A 25,331-nucleotide genomic window follows, 5' to 3' on the forward strand; every position below is an offset into this window, starting at 1 on the left:
TCTAAAAAAAGAGAGTTGTTGTGTTGGTTTATTTGTTTGTCTTGTGTGTAATTTATAATAGCAATATAAGAAACAAACCTGCTGTACAGTGTCCAGCAGTTATGGCATCATCATAAATCTCCAGCATGTCCTCTGTCAAAAATAAAGCCAACATTACATTTTTCACTTGGGATGTTTTTGAAGCTTAGGATTTGAACATTCATCTCTTTACACACCTATCACAATGCTTGAGTTTAGTTCAACAGTAACATCATCATAATCTTCTGGTTCTTCCTCTACACAAGAACAGAAACAAAAATGCTTTATGATTGATTTTGTCATGTAATGTCATCTGACATCCTTCACATAAAAAAGCCTCCTTTATACATATGAATATTGAAACAACTGGCAATGCTGCATTGGTGCAGTATTCATATAGAACACACATAGGCCACAGCACTTTACTTCTCACTGCATTCCAAATTCATCATTAAAAGTTCATCAGGTAATTAGGAAACCTACCATGAGTTGAATTTGGACTGTTATGCCCATTTTACACCAGAGGTGTGCCACTGTGTGTGATATGATGCACTCTTTGTGCCCAAAAGGCCAGTGATGTATAGCTTGAAGCAATACATATCCAAGTATCCTTTCTGTTTTGTGCAATAGACTTGTGCAATAGACTTATAATCGAAACGGCAAGCAGCTCAGGCCCTAAAAATGTCTATGCAATGTTTGTTTAATTGGTAAAGGATTCATCATGACTCATCAAATGCAGGAGTGATGTAGCATTTGATGCAAGCCTGAACACATGTGGTGTAAAATCAGCTTTAGAAGAGGTTAAACGCTATTCTCTACAGAGCTGTAGATGGACATTCTTGATCTAGAAAGAAAAAAACAACAACAACAGAAGCACGCTTTCTGCACTGTCATGCGTTTGTCCAGAAGAAATGGCATCATTACTCTCTGGTGTTTCCTCCTTATCTGTTTCAAATAAACCAAACAAAGGAATAAAAACTGCTATTACATCTTCAGTCATCTTTTAGTTTTATTTGCTTATAATTCAATTGTAATATTTTTAAAAATAACTCACTGAATCCACTTATCAGGCCGCAGTTTGTGGAGGCATCATCATAATACTCAGCTTGTTCTTCATTCACAGAGTTTGCTGGAAAAAAAAAAAACATTGTTATTTTAGCACTGCTTTTAATATAAGCATCACAACTCAAAAAAGCTACTGCAAAACATTCCCCACCGGAGAGACACATTTGAAATGCAGTATAAGTAAACACTGAAACAAAGAACATAATATGAACATATTAATGGGTCGCCTACTATAATCACCTACACCGATCAGCCATAACATCAGTATTAGTGAAGTGAAAAACATTGATTCTCATCTGTCAAGGGATGGATATATTAGGCACCAAGTTAACAGTCACTTCTTGAAGGTGATGTGTTAAAAGCAGGAATAATGGTCAAGCATAAGAGTCAAAGCCACTTTTACAAGAGTCAAATTGTGATGGCTCGATGGATCATAGCAGCTCCAAAATGGCTGGTAGGTCTTGGGGAGTTTTACTGGTATGCAGTGGTAAGTATCTACCAAAAGTGGTCCAAGAAAGAACAACTGTTCATGGGCACATGAGATTTGATGCTATCCATGGAGGCCACAACAGGACTTGGATCTGATGCTAATGATATACCTTGGTGCCAGCTACCACAGGATGCCGTCAGAGATCTTGCAGAGTCCATGCCTTAAATGGTCAGATCTTGCGGCACAAGGGGAAGCTACTAAGTATGCAGGAGGTACCAATAATAGGGATAAGGGTTGTGTGTGTGTATATATATATATATATATATATATATATATATATATATATATATATATATATATATATATATATACCTTGACTTTCAATGGAAGTCATCTCCATTTTTGCCATTTTTGTATGCTCCACATTTTACTCACCCCTTTCAGTTGGGAGAGTTTTTCTTTCAGTAATGAGTCTGCTGTCAATCTCTTCATAGACTGGCTCAGTCAGAGTCTTGCGCCTCCTCTTAGAGAGCACTGTGAGAGAGACAGAGAGAAACATTGAGTCAGTTCAGTAGAAGAGAAGACTGATGACAGACTGAAGGACTGATGATGTTTAGAGAATGTACAGAAAGTGGATTGTAGATGATCTCTGAATCTCCCTACCTCTCCTGAACACTCTGTTCTGGTTAAACAGCACAACCAGAAGCACTAAGGCCAGTATGAGCACTGTTCCCAGCACCAGGAGAGAGACTGGATAGATGTAGGAAACAGCTGGTGGAGGAGTTTGTAGGGGAGTGATTGTTCTCTTCTCTGGCTGGACATCTGCAAAACAAACATACAGAATAGGCACTCAGTCACATACATGATCTCAGTTCTTCTATTAGCAGGGATTAGTAGTATCGCTGTGAATATTATAATAGACAGACATTTTTTCCTGTAAATACAGAATCAAAGCATATTCACACTGAACACACTCACCAAAGCTGGCATTCCCAATTCTTTCATTCAGTTTTAGGAACAAAATATGTCAGAACAACATTAGCAATAGTTACCATAAAGCCTGTTTACACTGGAGAAATGCGGTCCATGACCTTGCAAGACAATGTGCCCCACCTGTACCCTTCTATTATTTACAGGCAAAGTATAATAAGGAAAGCCTAGTAAATAAGCATACAGTAACAAAGGGATGTAAGTATTTATACGGCTGTTCTAACCTGCACAGGTGACTCCAGCGTCCTGCGTGTGGGAGCAGTCAGTGTGTCTCTTCAGGGAATAAGGACAGTCCCACAGGTGAATCTCATTCCCTCTACACTTCACTCTGTTCAGCCAGATAGCTCCTCCACCAGCACCAAAGGCAGCACTCCTATTAGCACTCAGTGCCGGCCCACAGCCCAGCTGCCTGCAGACCACCTGAGCATCCCTGATGTCCCACAGATCATCACAGACGGACCCCCACTCAGCATTATGATACACCTCCAGCCTCCCAGAACAGCTTCCCACTCCTCCTTTCAGCCTCAGAAGAAGATGCTCTACAACACACAAATACAAACTACACATAAGAACAACCTTGTCTTAGACTTTACAACATTTGCATTCAGGGGTGCTGCCATGGATTTTGCTAATGCTGTTACAAAGGCCGGCCAAATTTGTTTAGAAATGCCATGGCCTTTCTTCATACAACCATCCTTTGATAAAAAAAAAGCCATGGGAAAAATTGGGAAAATTGTAATTGATACTAAAGGCCTTGATATATTTAAGTTAAATGGAGCTTGCAAAGGGTTGGACGAAGTATGAGAATGAGACCTCCAGTACTGCAGGTGGTGCTATGCCATTTTATAGTGATTTCTATGGCTATTGAAAGAGGCCTGTAAAGTATCTCCTCTTCAGCACCCACTAATCACAGGGATTAACTGGTAGCATGTTTGTTTAAGTTCAGCCAAAGAACATTGCTTGTTAGCAATTATGTCATATCATGCACCAAAGCTACTTGAATGTCTGCAATCTCTACAATAAGGATAATGAGGCCTTAACAGTGCTTTCCAGCTGACTAGATTGCTGCCACTTTGTATTTGATATAAACAGAATAACAAAACCCATCACTTTCTGGAAATTCCTGGCAGTCGGAGAGTGTGGTAATCTAACCAGATTTTAGTCAGTTGTTAGAAACAGAAACAGCAGTGAAATATTTGTTGTTAATGTGTAGTATGTGTTGTCTTACTGGAGGATAACTATGTGGAAGCTGGTTAAAAAAAGGAAAACAAGTAAACTAGGAAACAAACATTTTTTTTTTTCATTATAGACAAGTTGTTTTTTTAAGTTTTCTTACTTGAGCACTGTCTCTCACGAGGATATGAAGCACACATCCATTTTGTATCTGGTGATCTATCCTTCTCTGTAGCAAGAGAACATTTTAATAATTAATAATATTGACATTACAACTACAAACATAAACAAAATATAGCATTTTTGGCTTCTAGGCAATATCATGGCTCAACTGACTTCATTATTTGATGTCAACAAATGTGAATGTAGGTTTTAGGCTGAAATAATCCTACTCATCAATTAATGGAACCATTGCAAACAACGAAACAGAACAGCTACCTGAGCAGGTAATCTGAGCCACCTCGTTGGTATTGTCACATGTGTTCTGTCCCCAGGGAGAAGATGGACAGTGAAACAGAGTGGAGTCATGTTTCCTACATTTCACATCATCCAGCCAGTTAGGAGCTGATTCCACTCTTGCTTTGGTAGAGGACTCACTGCCAGTTCTTCCACAGTTCAGCTCCTGACAGATTAAATTTACTGTTTCTTCTTCCATTCCATTTACACACACATTCCCCCAGGTTCCATTGTAGAACACCTCCAGATTCCCCTTACAGCCCTCAGTGAGTCTGATCTCCTTAAACTCTGAATGGAGAAAGATGTTATGCACATACAGCTAGAAATATTCAAAAGTAATTTATTTGATAAGCATGTATTTTGTTTTTGCCATTGGTCAATTCAAAGTCATCAGATTATTGAGTTTATCTTTGTCTTTGATGACAACACAAAGGAGGTTTATAATTACTGAACAATTCAATAATAAGTCAGCACACTTTACCTGAGCACACGACTCCTACATCATCCTTGTGTCCACATTCTCCCTCTCCACACAGCTGATATCTGCAGTTCCACAGAGACGTCTCGTTCCCCTCACACTCCACCTCATTCAACCATATGGATCCAATTCCAGCTCCAAACCGGGCTGGTACCAGAGTACTGAGGGCCACTCCACACTGCAGCTGTCTGCAGACCACCTGTGCATCCCTAATATCCCACAAGTCACCACTCACTGTCCCCCATGAGCCACTGTGAAAAACCTCCAGCCTTCCTGCACAGTTTCCCCCAGAACCAACCAGCCTGATGGAGCTGTGTGCTAGGTTAGAAATATAGAAAATCCACACAAGTACATAAACACAGAAAATATTGTAGGTTCATCAAAGCTTATATGCCGTTCCTTCCCAAGTATGTATGTCTGGCCTCAGATTAGCAACAGAATACTACTATTCTCGTTGTAATTGCTACCAGAGGTTGCCAGAAGCTTGTGTCTGGCTATACATCACATTTGCAGCAGATCATTACAGGAACTACTAAGTATTAAATATGCTTGTCTTGAGGGTTTTCTCATATAGTACTCATTAAAAATGGCATTATTGTGTTGAATTTGGAGAAGGAACTTGTTATATTAGTTGTGTTGAGCTATTTAAGTTGGTCTTGTTTGGTTGGTTTATTGCAAGCAGCTGAAAGTTTGTACATTTTACCTTTGAATTTTTTTACTTACCAGAACATTTGATGTACAGCTGTTCTCTGGAGCTGCAGTTGACTGCTTCTGCACTGCTGCAGTTGCCCAGATGAGCTTCACTCCCAGAACAGTTGAAACCCGTCACACACATGTAGCTGTGTTCAGAACTGGATGGAGAGGAGCTGGAGATGTTAAGTACAGAGCCACAGCCCAACTGTCTGCAGACCACAGAGGCCTCAGACTCACTCCAGGAGTCCAGCAGAACTCTCCTCCAGTCCTGCCTGAAGTACACCTTCACCTCCCCCTCACACTCCTTCCCTCCAGACAACCGCACTCGCCCCTCATCAAATGTCATAGAGGAACCTGAAGAGGTAAACATTGACATTTGACTTCTGTATTTCCATATAAGGCTATCTAGTTCCAGTGAGACTGGTGAGATATTGCATCAGAAAGACTAAAAATGTACTAAAACTCGGAGGTCGGAAAATATTGCCTTATAAATAAATCTTAGATCTCACCACTGCAGACGACTCCAGCATCCTGTATATGAGAGCATGCACTTCGACTCCATGATGAAATGGGACATTTTGACAGGTGTGTTTCGTTCCCCTGACAATCAAACTCATCAGCCCAGATCCGGCCACTCCCCTCCCCAAACCAGTCTGACCCCAACACAGCCACAGCACTCCCACACTTCAGCTGACCACAGAGGACACTGGCCGCTCTCATATCCCAGCTTACATCACACACTGTGCCCCACTCACTGAGGTACTGGAGCTCCACTCGACCAGAACAGGAGTCTGAGCCGTTCATCAACCGAGCCTGAGTGTGACCTAAATACATAACTAAATGTTTAGAAAAACAGTGGACAACAAATAATAAAAAAATAATTTCATAATTAGAAACTCATATATTTGTACAAATGTCTATTACTTTTACATTTATACATCATACCGGAGCATGTTAGTCCCACATCATTGTTATGTGAGCAGTTGTGCTCCAAGGAAGGTGATGTTTGACAGAGGTGCATCTGGGTTTCATTGCCTCTACACTGAAGCTCCTCTGACCACACCTGACCCTCCCCTCTGCCAAAAGCAGCTGCTCCCAGCACCTCCACAGGAAGCCCACAGCCCAGCTCTCGACACACAACCTCTGCATCCTGCTGGTCAAAGTCAGCATCACACACTGTGACCCAAGAAGTACGATGAAGCACCTCTACTCTTCCAGAGCACATGTGAGGACCACCAACAAGCCTTGGCTTGTCACCTACAAAATAGATTTTATGTATTTTATAACTGCTATGTGCAAACGATGGAATAAAAGATTACATTCAGGTTCATTACATGACATCTCATCAATAAAAACAGTACTGTTAACAACACCAGTGATTTTCATAAAAAGGGGAATACATCTTCAGAAAGAGGAAGAATTTGGGTTTGTTTAGCTTACCAGAGCAGATGACTCCAGCGTCTCTAGTGTGATTACAGTTATTTTTATTCCATCCTCTCGATCTACAGAATTTCAATGAAAACTCTGATCCACTACAATACACATTATCCATCCAGATTGGTCCTGATCCAAGACCAAAGTGACCATTTCTCAGTACACCTACAGCCTCTCCACAGCCCAGCTCTCTACACACCACTGCAGCATCTCTCATATCCCAGCCATCACTACACACAGTTCCCCACTGTCCTCTATGAAGAACCTCCACTCTCCCAGCACAGCGACTTCCACCATTCACAAGTTTGATATTGTCTATAGATCAGAGACATAGAATATGAAAAGAAGAGAGATCAAATAGGATAATGCCATATAACATAGGCCATGTTCAATTACACTGCAGAGGAATAGAAATACTTACTAGCGCACACCAATGCGACATCATTGTCATGGGAGCAGTTGTGTTTAAGCAATGGTGATTTTGGACAAAAAGCAAACTCAGATTCATGCCCTCTGCACTGAGGCACCTCTGACCACAGCTGACCCTCCCCTCTGCCAAAAGCAGCTGCTCCCAGTAGGTTCACAGGAGGGCCACAGCCCAGCTCACGACACACAACCTCTGCATCCTGCTGGTCAAAGCCAGCATCACACACTGTGACCCAAGTCTCTCCATGAAGAACCTCTACTCTCCCAGAGCAGTGAGAACCATTAACCAGCCTGACTCCTGGGCAAACAGAGGAACCACAAGCATATTTTTATGATTGGCATTAGTGTTTTGGTATAGTGTCCTTATCACAGCCAAGGACAGTAAAATCGAATTGGTATTTTGAAGCATACTCTAATTGTTTGGATTCAAACAAAAGTGAACGTTTATTTTCAATGTTTGTTCTGTTCGGCTGTCATATTATAAGAGTAGCAATTTCCGCTTCACTTACCTTGGTTTCAATGAGTGTAAGCCAAAACAAGTGCCAAATAAAATGATTTTACTGCCTGTTTGATTTCAACTCTCCAAAATCTTTTGTGAATTTTTGTTCTGCTGCCAGTTTCAGTTTTGATGAGCATTCATGTGTTTCTGGTATTTTTGTTATAACAGCACTTTTGATTGCAGATATTAGCAATGGGGGAACTCAACACCAAAAATGCTTGGTCCATGGTTCATATACATATTGCAATTGCAATATTGCATTCTTCATATACAAGGAAAATCTTTTGTAGATGTTTTTATAGACAGTTGCTCAGTACTATACAATTCCTTTGGCATAGAGTGTACAGCAATAAGATCACAGGTCTCCTGAAGTACATGGATGTAAAAATGTGATAAAAGTGTTCAGAAACTGAATAATGTTCTCATACAAATACAGCAGTAAAGCAAATACAACAGAGTGAACTTTAAAAGCACATATTTACTTCTTTTTGTACCTGAGCAGATGACTCCTGCATCTCTTACATGAGTACATTTATGTTTGCCCCATCCTGCTGATCTACAGTTCTTCAGTGTAGATTCTGATCCACTACAGTCCACATAGTTCATCCAGATTTGGCCTGATCCTGATCCAAAGTGAGCAATACTTAATGCAGCCATACAGCCCAGCTCTCTACACACAACAGCTGCATCTTTCAAATCCCAGCCATCATCACACACTGTTCCCCACTTTCCTCTATGAAGAACCTCCACTCTCCCAGCACAGCGGCTGCCACCATCCACCAACCTCACACTGTCTGTTCAATAGTAAGAAATGAGTAGAGACAGAAATACTGTTGCTTAATTTTTGAAGCTCAATGATGTTTTGAAGAATTTTTGGAATGTAAAATGTAGCTTGCCACATCCAATAATGAATAGCATATGTAAGTTATGCACAACAACATATATCAGAAACAAATGAGATTCATTTATTAATGAGATTAATAAATTATATTAGCTCTTACCAGCACACACCAGTCCCACATCATTATCATGGGAGCAGTTGTGTTTGAGTGAAGATGATGTTGAACAGAAGTGAATCTGAGATTCGTTGCCTCTACACTGAAGCTCCTCTGACCACACCTGACCCTCCCCTCTGCCAAAAGCAGCTACTCCCAGCACCTCCACAGGAAGCCCACAGCCCAGCTCTCGACACACAACTTTTGCATCCTGCTGGTCAAAGACAGCACCACATACTGTGGCCCAAGTCTTTCCATGAAGAATCTCCACCCTCCCTGAGCAGCGAGAACCATCAACCAGCCTGACTCCTACAAGAATAGAGCCAATAGAGTGTATTAGTGTATTAACATTAACAGTTTTCTACATATACTTATCATTGGACTTACCTTAACATTGACACCTACAAATATAGAGACTTGCAATTTATGACCATGTCCATAAAGTCTCTTACATTTTGAAAGTCATGTGCTAATGGAGATGATTGGCTGGGTGGTATTTATGAGATCAGGAGTGCAAATACCAATGTAAGACAAAACCTGATCCACTTTACCTAAGCAGATGACTCCAACATCTTTACTGTGATCACAGTCATGTTTACCCCACCCTCTTGATTTACAGTGCTTCAGTGTAGACTCTGATCCAGTACAGTCCACATCATCCATCCAGACTGGTCCTGATCCTGATCCAAAGTGAGGTTTACTAAGCAAGACTACAGCCTCTCCGCAGCCCAGCTCTCTACACACCACTGCAGAGTTTCGCATATTCCAGTAATCACCACACACTGTTCCCCACTGTCCTCTATGAAGAACCTCCACTCTCCCAGCACAGTGACTGCCACCATCCACCAGCCTCACACTATCTGTAAAACAAAAGTAAACATTTATGAAGTCATATTTGTGGTTTTAGATTGAAAATCAAGCTCTTTCTAAACTTCATTAAAATGAAAACTAAAACGTTCTAAACATTCCAAATTTGGGAGGGTGGTTAAATAGCTTAAGAAACAAGTCAAATTGCAGGTTGGAGAAAAGCACATCCCCACTGGGGAATTCTTGCCCATCTTATGGTGATATAGTGTGTTTCTGATGTAATTAATGTGATCTCAAATTTGTTTTCTTATTCTGGTTTTGGAGCAAGAAGAAATATGTGTGTTAAACTAATTAACCCTTTGTCATCAATTGTGGGTGAACCAAGGGGCATCATTAGACCCAATGTTTTTGCAAATTCACTATAGGCACTACATTTCCCATAATGCATAATGCAACAGCTAAAGCAAGGTGATGATGGCTCATAGCTGTATGTTTTAATATAACCCACCAAAAATCCATATTATTATTATTATTATTGTTGTTATTATTATTATTATTATTATTATTATTAATAATAATAATAATAATAAGAATAATAACTAGTAATATTATTAGGCAACCAGAGGTGTACAGATGTGCTGCTCTGAATTCTGTATAAAACAGAATGTTAGTAGATTTGCAAGTATCGACCACACCCTGGAAAGCAGTTATGGGGAGGTTAGCTCAGAAGACTATTGAGCTGTAGTTAAGAGTGGCCCCGAGGCATGACCATGGGAAGCCGAGGCCCTGTAGTTGAGGTGAGCTTGTAAAAGAAGGGAGGAGATAGGGAGAAAGTGAGAAGTGAAGGGTGTGTAGGGCTGAGAAATAGAAGTTCAAGACATGGTCTTACTCTCAAAATGTATTTCTGTCAAACGTTTCATGTCAAAAATAAATGTGCTACAAAAGGTCCTTTGAGCCATAGAAGAACCACTTTTGGTTCTGTTAGGAACATTTTTGTACTAGAGATGTGACCTTTAATTTGATAAAGAACCTCTTGTGTGTGACGCCATGGATGGTTGCTATGAATGTATGAACTTGGTACAAATCAATGTTAAGATATGTTGTGCAATTCAGACATTCTTGAGTGACCATAGGGGTCATAATGTGTGGCAGCAAGACATTTTCCACACCAGCACACTGCCAACACTAGAATGTACATAATTAGAAGAATGAACTGGATGAGCTTGTCTTTCTTTCAAAGAATTTGGATTCTAAAGAAACCTTGATTCTGCAGTCCAGTTTTGATGCCACTGTATCTACTGGAGGAGAGCTATCTTGTCCTTTGCTGTTTGCTGTTGTACAGTTATGACTGTGTGAGCAACTGTACTGCCTTTTAGTTTCTTAAAATATTATAATGTAATACTACAACAAATCGTCACAGAACATTAGAACATTCTTACCAGCACATAGCAGTCCCACTTTATTTAGGGAGCAGTTCTGTGATTCGTTGCCTCTACACTGAAGCTCCTCTGACCACACCTGACTCTCCCCTCTGCCAAAAGCAGCTGCTCCCAGCACCTCCACAGGAAGCCCACAGCCCAGCTCTCGACACACAACCTCTGCATCCTGCTGGTCAAAGTCAGCACCAGTCTCTGTAACCCAGGTCTCATTGTGAAGAACCTCTATTCTTCCAGAGCAGCGAGAACCTCCAACCAGTCTGGCATCTAGATATAATTACAAGACAACATTCATCATGCAAACTTTCTCATGACTGATGCTGATATTTTGAAAATTAATGTTAAAAAATTATTGAGATTGTAATGAGAAATGTAGTTTTTACTGTAACTTACTTGCACAGATGACTCCAGCATCTGTAGAGTGATCACAGTTATGTTTACCCCATCCTGCTGATCTACAGTTCTTCAGTGTAGACTCTGAATCTCTACAGTCCACATCATCCATCCAGATTGGTCCTGACCCTGGTCCAAAATAAGCTTCACTCAGTGCGTCTACAGCCTCTCCACAGCCCAGCTCTCTACACACCACTGCAGCATCTCTCATATCCCACTCATCATCACACACTGTTCCCCACTGTCCTCTATGAAGAACCTCCACTCTCCCAGCACAGCCACTGCTACCATTTACTAGTCTCACACTTTCTGTAGAGCAGAAAGGGAACAAATAAGATCAATAACCCCCACTTTTCACATTCCTGAACACAAAGCTCTTCATTGAAGAACCTTCTAATATAGGAATGTGCAATAAATATTAAATTTATAAAGCAACACTAGAGTATAAACAAAATATAAAGTTCCTACCAGCACACACCAGTCCCACATCACTTTCATGGGAGCAGTTGTGTTTGAGTGAAGATGATGTTGGACAGAAGTGAATCTGGGATTCGTTGCCTCTACACTGAAGCTCCTCTGACCACACCTCACCCTCCCCTCTGCCAAAAGCAGCTGCTCCCAGCACCTTCGCAGGAAGCCCACAGCCCAGCTCTCGACACACAACCTCTGCATCCTGCTGGTCAAAGCCAGCATTGCACACTGTTCCCCAGGTCTGATTCTGAAGCACCTCTACTCTCCCAGAGCAGCGAGAACCTCCAACCAGCCTGACTCCTAAAATATTACAATAATATATTACAAGAAAACTAGAAACTGCACTGATATGTGGCAGTAGAGTAAAATAGTCAAATTTGATTAATCACTGAAAAGTTTCCCTGAATGAGTCTTTTCTGCGGAAGTCTTTTTCCACCAGGCAAGAGGCTAGAAAAAATATTATGACAGCAGTATGTCTATATTTGAATTATGTCCTTGAATTATTATTATATATGACTTCTTCAAATGATATCTTGCTTTCTTAATAGTTCCATATACCATGTAAACATTTAATAATAAATTACATGATTGCTCTTTGAGTAAAATTATTTCATCATTTGCCATCATTTCAACAAACTATGTCAGAATATAAATTAAAGAACTGTTATTCAGTTTGAGAGGTCACTATACAAGCCACAATTTGCTATACATTAGCCATCCTTTTTTCACTTGGTGGATTTAAGCTTCAATTTCTTTGGATGGCATTTCAAAGCACCAATAATGGCATCCAAGTTTGCAGCAAAAATAAAACAAGCTTTTTAGAAGTATTAAACCTTACACACTCAGTATTTACTATCAGGATTGCTTAAAGGGCAATCCTGTTAATACACATGCGATGAGGCAACAGCATAAAAACAGCAGTAATGCCCCCTTTCATCTTATTATGAGAGTTTTGTGCATTGTGACATTACATCTAAATAGTAATATAAACAGTAAAAGATCTGGTGATCTTATCCACAGAAGAGTTAGGAGGACATATGATATATAATTACAGCATATAATCGCCGTCCAGTGAAAAACATGTATCTCCAAAATGGTGACTTTAAATGAGGATGCAAAATGTTTTTTACTTTGAATGGAAGTCAATGGAAAATAGGAGTTTTTTCTGAGTCATTTAGAGCATGTCTATTGGCACATTCATCCAGAATTATTCACACAGTGTGCAGAGCAGCTTCAGGGTTCAAACGATGGAGAAAACTAAAACAGGCAAAATGGAGATACTTGTTTTTCATTGGACGGCAGCAAAATTTACATTATTTGCTGACCTTCATATTATCTAAGAAAACAAAGAGAGCAAATAGAGAGTGAGATGAGCACATGAGCACAAGTAAAATAAATAAATAAACAAATAAGGCCAACAAAAGACAAAATTAATAAAGGCTAATTTTGAAACTGGCTTTGGGACTGAAACCACTAAAGCAGTGTAAAAATGAGTCAGTACAGCGTAATTGCATCAACAATTATGAACAACGCAAATTATGAACAATTTCATATATTTAACTAAGCATATACATTAAACGTTGCTTTAAGGTTTATGAAAGCTCACCTGAACATATCACTTCAGCACTGTGACTACAGCTACAATTAACCCATCCAGCTGATTTACAGTGCTTCACTGTAGACTCCGTTCCGCTACAGTTAACATCATGCATCCTGATCTCTTCTAATTCTCGTCCAAACTGACCATTTTTGAGAAGAGTTACAGCTTCTCCACAGCCCAGCTCTCTACACACCACTGCAGCATCTCTCATGTCCCAGTTAACCCCACACACTGTTCCCCACTTTCCGCTATGAAGAACCTCCACTCTCCCATCACAGCGTGTGACACCGTCCACCAACCTCACACTGTCTGTTCAACAAGAACAGATGTAAAGGCATCAAATTTAAGACAGATAAACAGCAATCAGACTGGATATATTGAATATAAAACAGCATATATAACTTTATAATTATCATTCATGAAATATCTATCAGTGAAGTATAAGTTTAAATGTAAAACCTGTTGCTCTTACCAGTACAGATCAGCCCCACAGTGTTTTCATGGGAGCAGTTGTGTTTGAGTGAAGATGATGTTGGACAGAACTGAATCTGAGATTCGTTGCCTCTACACTGAAGCTCCTCTGACCACACCTGACCCTCCCCTCTGCCAAAAGCAGCTGCTCCCAGCACCTCCACAGGAAGCCCACAGCCCAGCTCTCGACACACAACCTCTGCATCCTGCTGGTCAAAGCCAGCGTCACACACTGTGACCCAGGCCTTCTCACGAAGAACCTCTACTCTCCCAGAGCAATGAGATCTGCCCACCAGCCTGACTCCTAAAATTTTTATAAGTGAATAGAGAATGTGTCAAGTTCTTCATAAACATTCATATGATAGTATGTGTCAATTTATATGTTTGTCATTTCTTAAAATCAATTATTACATTTTCAGCTCCTTAATTGTCATTAGTGTCTAAAAAAGAAATAATAATCATGGATGATATGATGACGTGATCAATTTATGGCAATTGAAAGACTTCACTGCCCTGACTTCCTAAAACTGCTTCCAACTAATTTGGGGAAGGAGGATAGCAAGATTTTCTGAGGATGTAAAAGCAAGACTTCTCCAAAGATTTATTTAGTCTAAATAAATATTCTATTTACATCTAATTAAAGCTTTTGTGTGCATCCATGCGGATCTCTGTGTCTATGTTTTAGGGTTCACATTTTATCTCCCAACCAGCATGTCCTGCCCCATTGCTTTTTTACAACGATCCAATTTTATTTATTTTTTTTATTAATAATTAATAAAATAATTAAAATAATTTTATTATTTATGACTTTTTTTTTACTAAAAATGGCAAAACACTACAGATACTACTGATAGTATAAACCTGTTGCAAGTCATCATAAACTATGCGTGCAAAACAACCACAACCAATAGCGCATCTGCTTTCGTTGCAGTTTGCAGCCTAGCTCAGAGAGAAAATGCTGATGTTAGTAGTGTCCAAAAAGGGCTCAAAATACACTACTAAAAAAAACAGTGATGGTACATCACCTTTCTGTGAGTTAACATTAATGCATGGACCACATCATCCAGCATGCTACCTGCTAATTTCACACACATCACCCAATCACCTAACCACAGCAGTTATATATGTGTATATATATATATATATATATATATATATATATATATATATATATATATATATATATATATATATATATAGTCTACCATTATAGACTAAAACTTAATGCACATAATTATGCTGACTATTGCATGTTTACTGTTTGTGCTACCTGAGTAAGCTAGCATGTCACTAAAGCCCCTTTCAGACATACATGGTAACCCTAGTCCTTCGAATTTGACAGGGTGGTGATCATCCAACATCTTGACCTCACTTATTCTCTTGCCACTGATCAAATCAAATCCTCACAACAAGGCTACAGAATCTAGTAGAAAGCCTCTCTGGACAGCAGAGACAGTTACTCCAACAAATGTAAGATAAACTCCTTTTTTAATATCCCTGATTTCTGAAAAGAAACAATGCATAAATTGGTGTCCCATTACTTATGTCCAAATAGTAAGTACCTATATAACCTGTATAACACCTGTAAAATAAATAAAAATAGAAATAAATAGCTGCAAATTCCAGAGCACAGAAAGTGGTACTGTTTTTTTTGGGTCTGGTTACAGACGAGAGAGAGAATGATTATAAGTGATAGATCCATACAAGCAAGCAGAGTTTGTTGTTTTGGAGTAGAGATCTGCTAACTGACCTTATTGGGGTTTGTGCCAGATTTTGACCATTCTGTCACATATAACATCAGACTCAGGTTGAGGTCAGGCATGCTGTCTAATGAATGATTAGATTTTCTTATGTAGATGTTTTTCTTTGAAGCAACATGCCTGAATACATTTCCCACCCTGAAAAAAATGACTAGCGCCACCAGCCCTGCCCTCTTCCCGCCCCCAATGACTGATAGGTCTTCTTAGCCCAAAGACAGACCAATCAGGAGGCTCTCTATCTTGCTACATCTGTCACCCACTTGCACTTTTTCTCTCCATCCTTCTCTCTCTTGAGCTTACTTGCTTACTCACGTTTAAAAAGGCCACAAGATTCTGGAGAACTGGGGTGTCTGATATCCTCATGATTCTTTTTTTCTTTTGTGAACACCTTTATTCTCTCTACAGTATTTTCTTTAGCTGTGTTCAGACCCTCTCTCTCATTTGAGGAGTGAGTAGGCATGTTCTTGCACAGTACACAACAGATTCCTTAAGTCCAATCAGTCACAATCACAATACTTTTTGAAAAAAACAGATTTTGAGAAAGTTGGGTTGGGATATCAATGCTAAGATGCTAAGATGTGTTAAGCCTTCCTACAGTAGGCAGCAGTAGTGTGATGAATTGTAAATCAGGTGTGTAAAGTATGTAAAGGTATGTAAAAAACTAAAACTTACATCATACTTCTTTACATCACTGTGTAATGCAATTTAATGCAACTCACCTGAGCAATTAACACCAGCGTCTTCATCATGATTACACCTTTGTCTACCCCAATCATTTGACTTACAGTTCTTCAGTGTAGACTCTGATCCTATACAGTTTGCATATTCCATCCAAATTGGTCCTGATCCTGGTCCAAAGTAAGCTCTGCGAAGTGCATCTACAGCCTCTCCACAGCCCAGCTCTCTACACACCACTGCAGCATCTCTCATATCCCAGAAATCATCACACACTGTTCCCCATTGGCCTTTATGAAGAACCTCCACTCTCCCAGCACAGCGACTTTTACCCTTAACCAGCCTCACATTGTCTGTGTGTGAAAAAGTAAATAATTACAGATTGTTAAATTCTCAAACAAGACACAATACAGTTTGGCCTAAATCCAGTTTAGAACTTTAACTGTGGAGCGGGGATCTCAGATGCTCCCATATTGGGTTGTCAAAAGGATATTAAATGTCAATTAGCTAATTTGTAGTTCTGTACCAATGTTGAAACCCACAGAATGATAGCAATTGCATGTGCAATCGCATGAATGCAATATGCAGTGGGCAAATATGCAGAAAGTAAATTGTGTGGATGAAAAGCACCACTCAGGCATTCACATTCAGAAGGTTCTGCTGCTCGTGTTCTGACTTCTTCTTCTATCAAGGCATGGATTTTTACAAATCGACTTAATTGTCACAAATTTCAAACATATTTATCTTATTAGTACTTACCAGATGTGACGAGAATGACTTTGGTCAAAAGAAGAATGAACGCCACACAGTTGTCCATCTCCCTCTGACCTGCACACACTCCGTTCAACTCAGCAGCAGAACAAGCTTCACCTCCACTCCCCCAGAGAGACTGAAGACACTGAGAGAGAGAGAGAGAGAGAGAGAGACCCCACAGCCGCCAATCACACTCACTATGACCTTATTAGAAAGAGGAGAGGAAACCATCAAACATTTTCAGTGACAAATCAGAGGAGGCATTTTTATCTTTCTCCATATTTATCAAAAGAGCGTCAGCGCTGATCAACACAACTCCACCTCCCTCAACGTGTGTGTGTGTGTGTGTGTGTAAGAGGAGAGACAAAGTCACCAACATACAACATAGACTGACTTCGGAGAGAGGAAACACTCCAGTGAAATACAGCACCTGCAGAGTGCTGATCTCTACACTGATAAGTTCCAACATAAAGAGAAGACAGCTAAGGTTGTTTCTTTCACATAGAAATATAAATTAATAGTCTTTTTTCTTAAAAGAAAAAAATGTGTTAAGATGTGGATTGTTTTAATGTAAGTCTGTGAGACTGTCATGTTCTTACAGAGAATATAACATTAGTATTATCCTGATTATCTTTAAGCACAATCCTACATTATTACGATTGTCACCATTGACTCTGCCATTAAATCTAAGACAAAAGCTTAATCTGTGTCTGGGACAGTAGCCTTGTGAGTTTTAACTCCTCAAACATATTTACATTTAATCTTAATTGCATTTGTGTAATAAACAGAATGACAAATATAGACCAAAAGATTACATTTTGAAAACAATTACAATATAATAATTACATTTTTAGAACTCCTCTTCAGTGCACCCGTAGGTTTTTAGTGGAGTTTAGGTGAAATAATTTGCATGGGCATGCTGAAAGCCTTACTCTATAAACCACTGGACTATCATGTGGATGTTTTGTGTGGATTTGGGTCATTGACCCACTGGAAGATCCAATCGCAGGTATAAAATCACCAAGCTTTAGCTTTTTAGAAAAAAACAGCTAGATTTAATTGTAAATCTTCTAGTACTTGCGAAATTCCTGGTGCTAAAAAGTCTTAAAATGGTCAGAGCCTTTTGGAGTAAAACAGCCCATAATTTCATAGATTCTTTAGAACGCTTAACAGTAGGGATTACACACTTTTCTGTGTAATCATCCATCTTTTTATACCAAACCCACACTGAAACCTTCACTGAGCTCTTTTATATGACTGAATGTGTGGTTACATGAAAGAAACACTCCACATCTCATTTACCCCTTTGAGTATATCTTCTAGTGAAATGTCTCTGATTAATCTCCTCATAGACTGGTTCCGTTAGAGTCTTCACTTATAGAGAGCACTGTGAGAGAGACAGAGAGAAACATGGAGTCAGTTCAGTAGAAGAGAAGACTGATGACAGACTGAAGGACTGATGATGTTTAGAGAATGTACAGAAAGTGGATTGTAGATGATCTCTGAATCTCCCTACCTCTCCTGAGCACTCTGTTCTGGTTAAACAGCACAAACAGAAGCACTAAGGCTCTCTAGAGATGTGTGTGTGTGAGGAAAGACACTCACAGCAGTGTGGTAGGAAACCCGCAATGTACAGACGACTGACTTCAGAGGGAGAAAACACTCCAGTGTAATACAGCATTTATGCTGCACCTGCAGAGAGCTGATCCACAAACTGATAAACACCTCTCTCACACACACTTTGCTCACACAAGCACTTAATTAGAATTAACTAATAGTTCATTTAAATGTCTTAAGTTTTGTTAAGTTTTTTTTTACCTTTTCTTTATCACTGGAGTAATGTAAATATCATAATATCACAAATAATGTAAGAAGCAAAAAATAGTTTTTTATAATAGTTTTCTCACAAAAAGAACAGATAGAATCCTAAAATTTCTCATTTTCTGTTTTTGGAGGTCCATGAATGACATTTGTAGGGCTTATGTTGTGTTGTACAATTGATCATAATTCACACTTATATACAATCTTTACAATATCCACTTTCCAAACGCTATATCCCTTTAGTTTCCATTCATATGGACTGGATTTTTTGGACAATGTTAACATCACTTCAAACAGGGTATTCGTATCCGTAGAGTTCTAGATACTGTGCATTTCCATATATATCAGGAGTATATTCAGACTTGACTGCTTCCAAATACGGGGTCTGGAATGGAAACATTTCTACACACTACGAATCAAGACTGCATCCCACGAATTATAATCTGCATTGCGGTGATGTTCAAAGTCATCTTGGCTAAGAATGTTGCGACCAACTTTCACTCATTTCTTGAATAGCTGCAATAGACACAAAGTCATTTGATGAGCATCCCAACTAAATCAGAAAATAAAACACATTTATTACCCCACAATATTACAACAGGATTTCATTGGCTATTAAATCATTTAAAGCGTATGATATAGATTCTTACAAAATGTTATGAGAAAAAATACTTGAGGAAACAAAATAACATTTACCTGACTTTTAAATATCATGGGAAACCCTTGACAGGGTACAAAATTATGTTTACCTTAAAAAAGTATGTTAACTTGATTACTGACCCTCAATTAATACGTTAAACACAGATTGTTCTGTTAATCTGAGTTAATCTGAATTTCAGGCAAACACATTTTCCATACATGTGAATGCAGAAATGTAGAATTGGGTGAACTGGTGCGAAGTGCATGATGTGCTGGGACCCTTCCATAATGCACATGCACATCACAAGATGCAAGAGAGTTATGTTTGTCTAGCATTGAAATACAAAACTACAAATGTCTTTAATGTTCGTGTACTCACCTCACTGCTACATGCAGGCACCCTGAGACCTATTTTTGTGCTTGGCACACAATGAATATATCAGTGTAACATTTCTGCAATCAGATTCAGAATGTGGTGATTTATGACATTGTGAGCCAACACGTCTGCACCAACGAGGTATTTGCCAGCTTCTTACTGGCTCCAGTAAGTGGTTCATACTATCATACTATGTGTTGAATGTGTTATGTCTTACTAGTTTCGTCACAGAATGAACTCTTTCACAAGTGAGTTCTAGACAATAAAAACTCATCTATATAAATGTGCGGACCACAGTTTTAACTTCCTTTAGCTGGTATTAAAGATTCTAAGTGGTATTTTACTTAACTGGAGCTCAGTGTTAGCGATACCCAAAGGCATTCTACTGGTTTGACCAATGCTTTATACAGTGCACTTTGTCTCTGAGATTTGAACATTTCTCTCTCTGCTCTGAATGCAAAACAATGAGGGAGCTACCCTGAGTTCTAGCTGTCTGGGATGGCCTGCCAGAGTTCTTTTAGCATATACGCAGTTGCAGTTCTAGATTATAACTGTTACACAGCAAAAGTTTAACTCTAGTTACAATTACTTTCTGGTACCTGTGGCTTCTGCACTATTTAAGCTAGTTAATAACTTCAGCCTTGAGTCCAGTGTTTATGAAGGCAGTGTAGTGATGAAGAATCACAAAGGCAAGAATATGTCTTGGTGTTGCCCAGGTATCAATGGCTCACTGCTAGATATGAGTGTTGGGCTGTGTTGTCATCATCTATTATCATTTTTGTCTAGTAAAATAGAAGGCTAGATAACTGTACATGGCTGGGTGCCTTCCAGTCCTAATTCTGTCTGAGTAGGCAGCATTTCTTACATTTAGGACATGTCTGATATATAATCTGGGGATAGTTTAGATGAACTAGTTAACTAAAGCCATTTTTGAAGCTGAACATTTCTACACCAAACGTCCCAATCCCACAACTGGAACTGGATAAACATACAAGAATGGTTATGATAAAACAGTATTCTTGATCTGGTCTGTTTAACGATCACAGTTATCAATAAACATGCCATTTTTGGTCTTTGCATAAGTGATGCGTCATAACTGCTAGTATCCCTGACTAATGGTTTATCTTGCCATACAGAATTGAGGCTTTGTGTATTTCTTCAGCTCTCTGGTGGTGCCCCTAATATTGCCTTATATTATCATAAAGAAACATCTAATTACAGTGTAAAACTCATATGTTTAAAGACATATACATATATTTATTATCCAACTCTACAGAGAAAAAACAAACTGCAGTTCCTAATAAAGGATAACACATCATCTTTAACTGGTGTCAAAAATCACACATTTTTTAGACTTGAGTTAAAAACACAACCCCATTATAGGCAGACACGTTGTAGCACTTCATAGTTTGGACTTGCGTTCATCCTTGTTTCATTGTTTAGTAAACAACATATATTTACTTTTATATTCACAATGTATTTATTAATGTAATTATTTTAAAATGAGGGAAAAACACAGAAAAAAGAAAAAGCATTATTATAATTCTTTACAAAGGGATACTTAAAAAATATTCATTTTTAAATCCTTGGTTTAGTTTCAAATGGCTTAAAAGTGATTTCCTAAGCAAATGAGCTGGTCTATCTTAAATACACGGATGACATCACTGAACATTTACATCATCATTAGACTGTAATCCCCCTTGTACATTACATGATCCATTGATGCAAACCCAAGTTTCACTAACAGCAGTCTTAAAAATACTCCACTTATCTGACTCCACCTCAATACATTTCAAACATGGAGTGAGATTAATACAAAAACTACATAACAATCAGCTCCTACCAGCACACACCAATCCCACATCATTATCATGGGAAGATGATGTTGGACAGAAGTAAATCTGTGCTCCTCTGACCACACCTGGGAGGGTCAGGTGTGGTCAGAGGAGCACAGATTTACTTCTGTCCAAAAGCAGCTGCTCCCATCACCTCCACAGGAAGCCCACAACCCAGCTCTCTACACACAACCCCTACATCCTGCTGGTCAAAGTCACAGTGTCTATCTCTGTTTCTTTAGTAATTACCTTATACAATCATGGCTGGATTAGAAAATCAGCATAATAAAGAATTCATAACATAATTACAAAATCCTTGGTTTTGTTTCAAATGGCTTAAAAGGGATTTCCTGGGCAGATGAACTGGTCGGTCTCTGTCAGAGGGTCTATCCCTCTTTTTCAGGCACCTCCACCACATCATCATAGTCTGAATTTAACAGAAGCAGAACATTCATTGTTAAATATGTTTGAAAAAATAAATGTAAAACATATATCATTACATTTGTAGCAAGTGTTGATGCTAGAAGCCTCAATCTGTCATCACTACATTTTTGTTGTTCAAGTGACAATTCTCTTAAATACACAAATGACTGTATTATTATACTGTATTATACTTGTATATTACATGTTACATTGATGCAAACCCAAGTTTCAGTAGTCTTATAAATACTTGATTTATCTGACTCCACCTCAATGCAGTCTCTGTAGACTCACCTCCATCATCTGATACACCTCCTAACTCCTGTCCAGGAGTGAAGACATCATCATACTCCTCTGAAGTGCACACTGCATCAACATATGTACATAGATTATTGATGGCACTGAGTAACGGTTATGATTTGATTTCTGAATAGATGTTTTTTCACAATATGAAATTTATTTTAAAAATCCAAACCTGTTGTAATGTGAGAGTTCTCTACAGCAGAAATGATATCATCATAGATCTCCATTTTGTTTTCTGTAAAACAAATGTAAAAATGAATAAGCAGTGTCAGAAGATTAATTTTAAAAGATATATATTTACCAATAGCCAATAACACTCCAGATATTCATGTAGGGCCCCACCAAAATATTTGATAAAGGGGACTATCATTTAACGCTTAAACTAGTGGCATGGGAGGTTCCAATTGGGTCACACAAATATAATATTTCTTCTATAAAATTCAGAAATGCAGTTAATCGCTCACAGCTACATTAATCTCCCATGCACTGATAATGCAATTCCACTCCCTTTTACAATACCCAATCCTTCTCAAAGTTTCCAGATAGGGATAAGAGAACGCACTGCAGGCTGCTGAGCTTATTACAGTAATAAGAGCAACTTCTCCCTTTATAACCTGTACCCAGAGTGGGCAGTACACAACTCTTAAAGCTGGAATTAGATGTTCACTAATGGCCACCAATGAAATGCATGAATACTGGAGAATCTACTAGACAATAAAAACACATGTATATATATGTGTGAATGTGCTAAAAGAAGCAGACAATGAGCTTTACCATTTTCTCATTCTAAAATAAATGTTTTGATTTTGAAATGATTTTAAATGATTTAGAAAAACACTTCAGAGGACCAGAATATGGTATGGAACTTCTCTCTAAAACATCAACTGACTTACCCAAGAGAAGCTGCTCTTCCACATCCTCATATCCTGAATGTTGTTCTTCAGAGAGGATATTTCCTGTTACAGTATAACAGAACAGTCCCCTTAAGAACTCTAAACATACTGAAGTGTGAATGCATTAAATAAAAAAAAAAGCCTCCAAATGTCCACTTTTACCAGGACTTATGACCTAAGCTACACAGCACAAAATATTATGACTGCAAACTCACTGCATTTCCCACAATGATATAGTGTCTTGTGTAAAGCAATGGTTCACAATATAGTGGTAGTAGTCAGTGGACATGGACATTTGTTAGTGTTTAACAGCAGGTCAGACAGTTAAAACATTATAAACATATTATATAAATTTCATATATATATATATATATATATATATAATTCTATATGTATTGTCACCTGTGGTAAAAGAGTAAACAATGTCAAAAAAATGTCTTTGGACAACTGACTAATAAGCATTATAATGACTAGGTGACCTGTTCCCTCATTGTTTCATGACAGAGGCAAGATGTAAACCACTGGTTTGCAGCTTTAAGATAAGGTAAAATGCTACAGCTGCTTTAAGGCATATAATTAATTTAATTAACAGCTATTTAAATACTAAGAATTTCTACATGCTAGCTAACATTAGTTACATTTTTCTGATTGTGAGCAACTATGGATAGCCTCCAGTGCAACACAACCTTTTTCAGTATATCTTTTATTGACATGGAACTCATCAATCTCTTCATAGACTGGCTCAGTCAGAGTCTTACGCCTCCTCTTAGCAAGCGCTGTGAGAGAGACAGAGAGAAACATGGAGTCAGTTCAGTAGAAGAGAAGACTGATGACAGACTGAAGGACTGATGGTGTTTAGAGAATGTACAGAAAGTGGATTGTAGATGATCTCTGAATCTCCCTACCTCTCCTGAACACTCTGTTCTGGTTAAACAGCACAACCAGAAGCACTAAGGTCAGGAAGAGCACTGTTCCCAGCACCAGGAGAGACACTGGATAGATGTAGGGAACAGCTGGTGGAAGAGTTTGTGAGGGAGGGATTGTTTGCTGTTCTGCCAGATGTGCTGGAAATATACATAAAGTGTAAAAACTCAGTGGAACATCACAGTGTATTTAGAGATATATATATATATATTTTTTTTTTAATCACATAAAGGAAATAATAATACCTGTGATGAAACTGGTGGTTGTTTTGGATGTAATAGTAGATGTCACAAATATGTCTGTGAAAAGATAAGAGGTATGATCAAGAAAAAGAGATAAAAGAGAGAGCTTAAAGGAGCATTATGCTTGCTCCTGGGCTCCCCCTACAGTTGGGAATTGTTTCAACCACCACTAAAGGATAACTTTTTTTCTGGCATTTCTGTATAAGTCGAAAGATACAGAACTGTCACCAGAGTAAAAAGAAGCATGTGGACTAACGTGGCACAGTAAAATTAAGATTTTTCACAAATATGTCTCAGATTACATAGCGTTCTGTAGCTCTCATGAGCACTGCCAGCCAACATCACCAAAGTTACACAATGCAGTTAGCAGCATTCTGAGCCTGGAGTGGCCCAGACAGAGACACTATGATCCCTATAACAGGTCAGTGAGCATCACAATGTCATACGAAGCTAATATGCTGCATAGTGTTGCTTTAAATCACTTTTCAGAGTAAATTGATTCAGCACAAAAGCCTTTAAAAAGTAAATTATATAAGCTTCTTTATTAGCCAAGTGCAAAGAACACTGATGAACTTAACCCCAGTTACTTTAAGAGAAGTTAACACCAGAATAAACATCCTAATCTGACCTGCACAGGTGACTCCAGCCCTGTAGAAGCAGTCAGTGTGTCTCTTCAGGGAATGAGGACAGTCCCACAGGTGAATCTCATTCCCTCTACACTTCACTCTGTTCAGCCAGATAGCTCCTTCACCAGCACCAAAGGCAGAACTCCCATTAGCACTCAGTGCCGGCCCACAGCCCAGCTGCCTGCAGACCACCTGAGCATCCCTGATGTCCCACAGATCATCACAGACG

At 38.9% G+C, this 25,331-nt stretch overlaps 1 protein-coding gene across 1 annotated transcript in view; it reads right to left on the reverse strand.

Annotated features, from left to right (window-relative positions):
- Positions 1 to 207: 207 nt before the first annotated feature.
- The window catches only part of LOC140549720 (uncharacterized), a 65,537-nt gene continuing 40,413 nt past the window's right edge, over positions 208 to 25,331 (reverse strand). The window contains 21 exon segments of the mRNA XM_072673466.1: positions 208 to 275; positions 1,073 to 1,147; positions 1,949 to 2,047; positions 2,177 to 2,335; positions 2,605 to 2,670; positions 2,728 to 3,042; positions 3,840 to 3,905; positions 4,115 to 4,420; positions 4,614 to 4,939; positions 5,330 to 5,657; positions 5,813 to 6,127; positions 6,249 to 6,560; positions 7,159 to 7,461; positions 8,157 to 8,456; positions 8,664 to 8,966; positions 9,209 to 9,517; positions 10,904 to 11,167; positions 11,294 to 11,602; positions 11,762 to 12,064; positions 13,837 to 14,139; positions 16,315 to 16,623. Of these exon segments, the coding sequence (XP_072529567.1) occupies positions 208 to 275; positions 1,073 to 1,147; positions 1,949 to 2,047; positions 2,177 to 2,335; positions 2,605 to 2,670; positions 2,728 to 3,042; positions 3,840 to 3,905; positions 4,115 to 4,420; positions 4,614 to 4,939; positions 5,330 to 5,657; positions 5,813 to 6,127; positions 6,249 to 6,560; positions 7,159 to 7,461; positions 8,157 to 8,456; positions 8,664 to 8,966; positions 9,209 to 9,517; positions 10,904 to 11,167; positions 11,294 to 11,602; positions 11,762 to 12,064; positions 13,837 to 14,139; positions 16,315 to 16,623 (5,138 nt within the window).

The sequence above is a fragment of the Salminus brasiliensis genome, chromosome 2 (genome assembly GCF_030463535.1).
Source record: "Salminus brasiliensis chromosome 2, fSalBra1.hap2, whole genome shotgun sequence".
Lineage (NCBI taxonomy): Eukaryota > Metazoa > Chordata > Actinopteri > Characiformes > Bryconidae > Salminus > Salminus brasiliensis.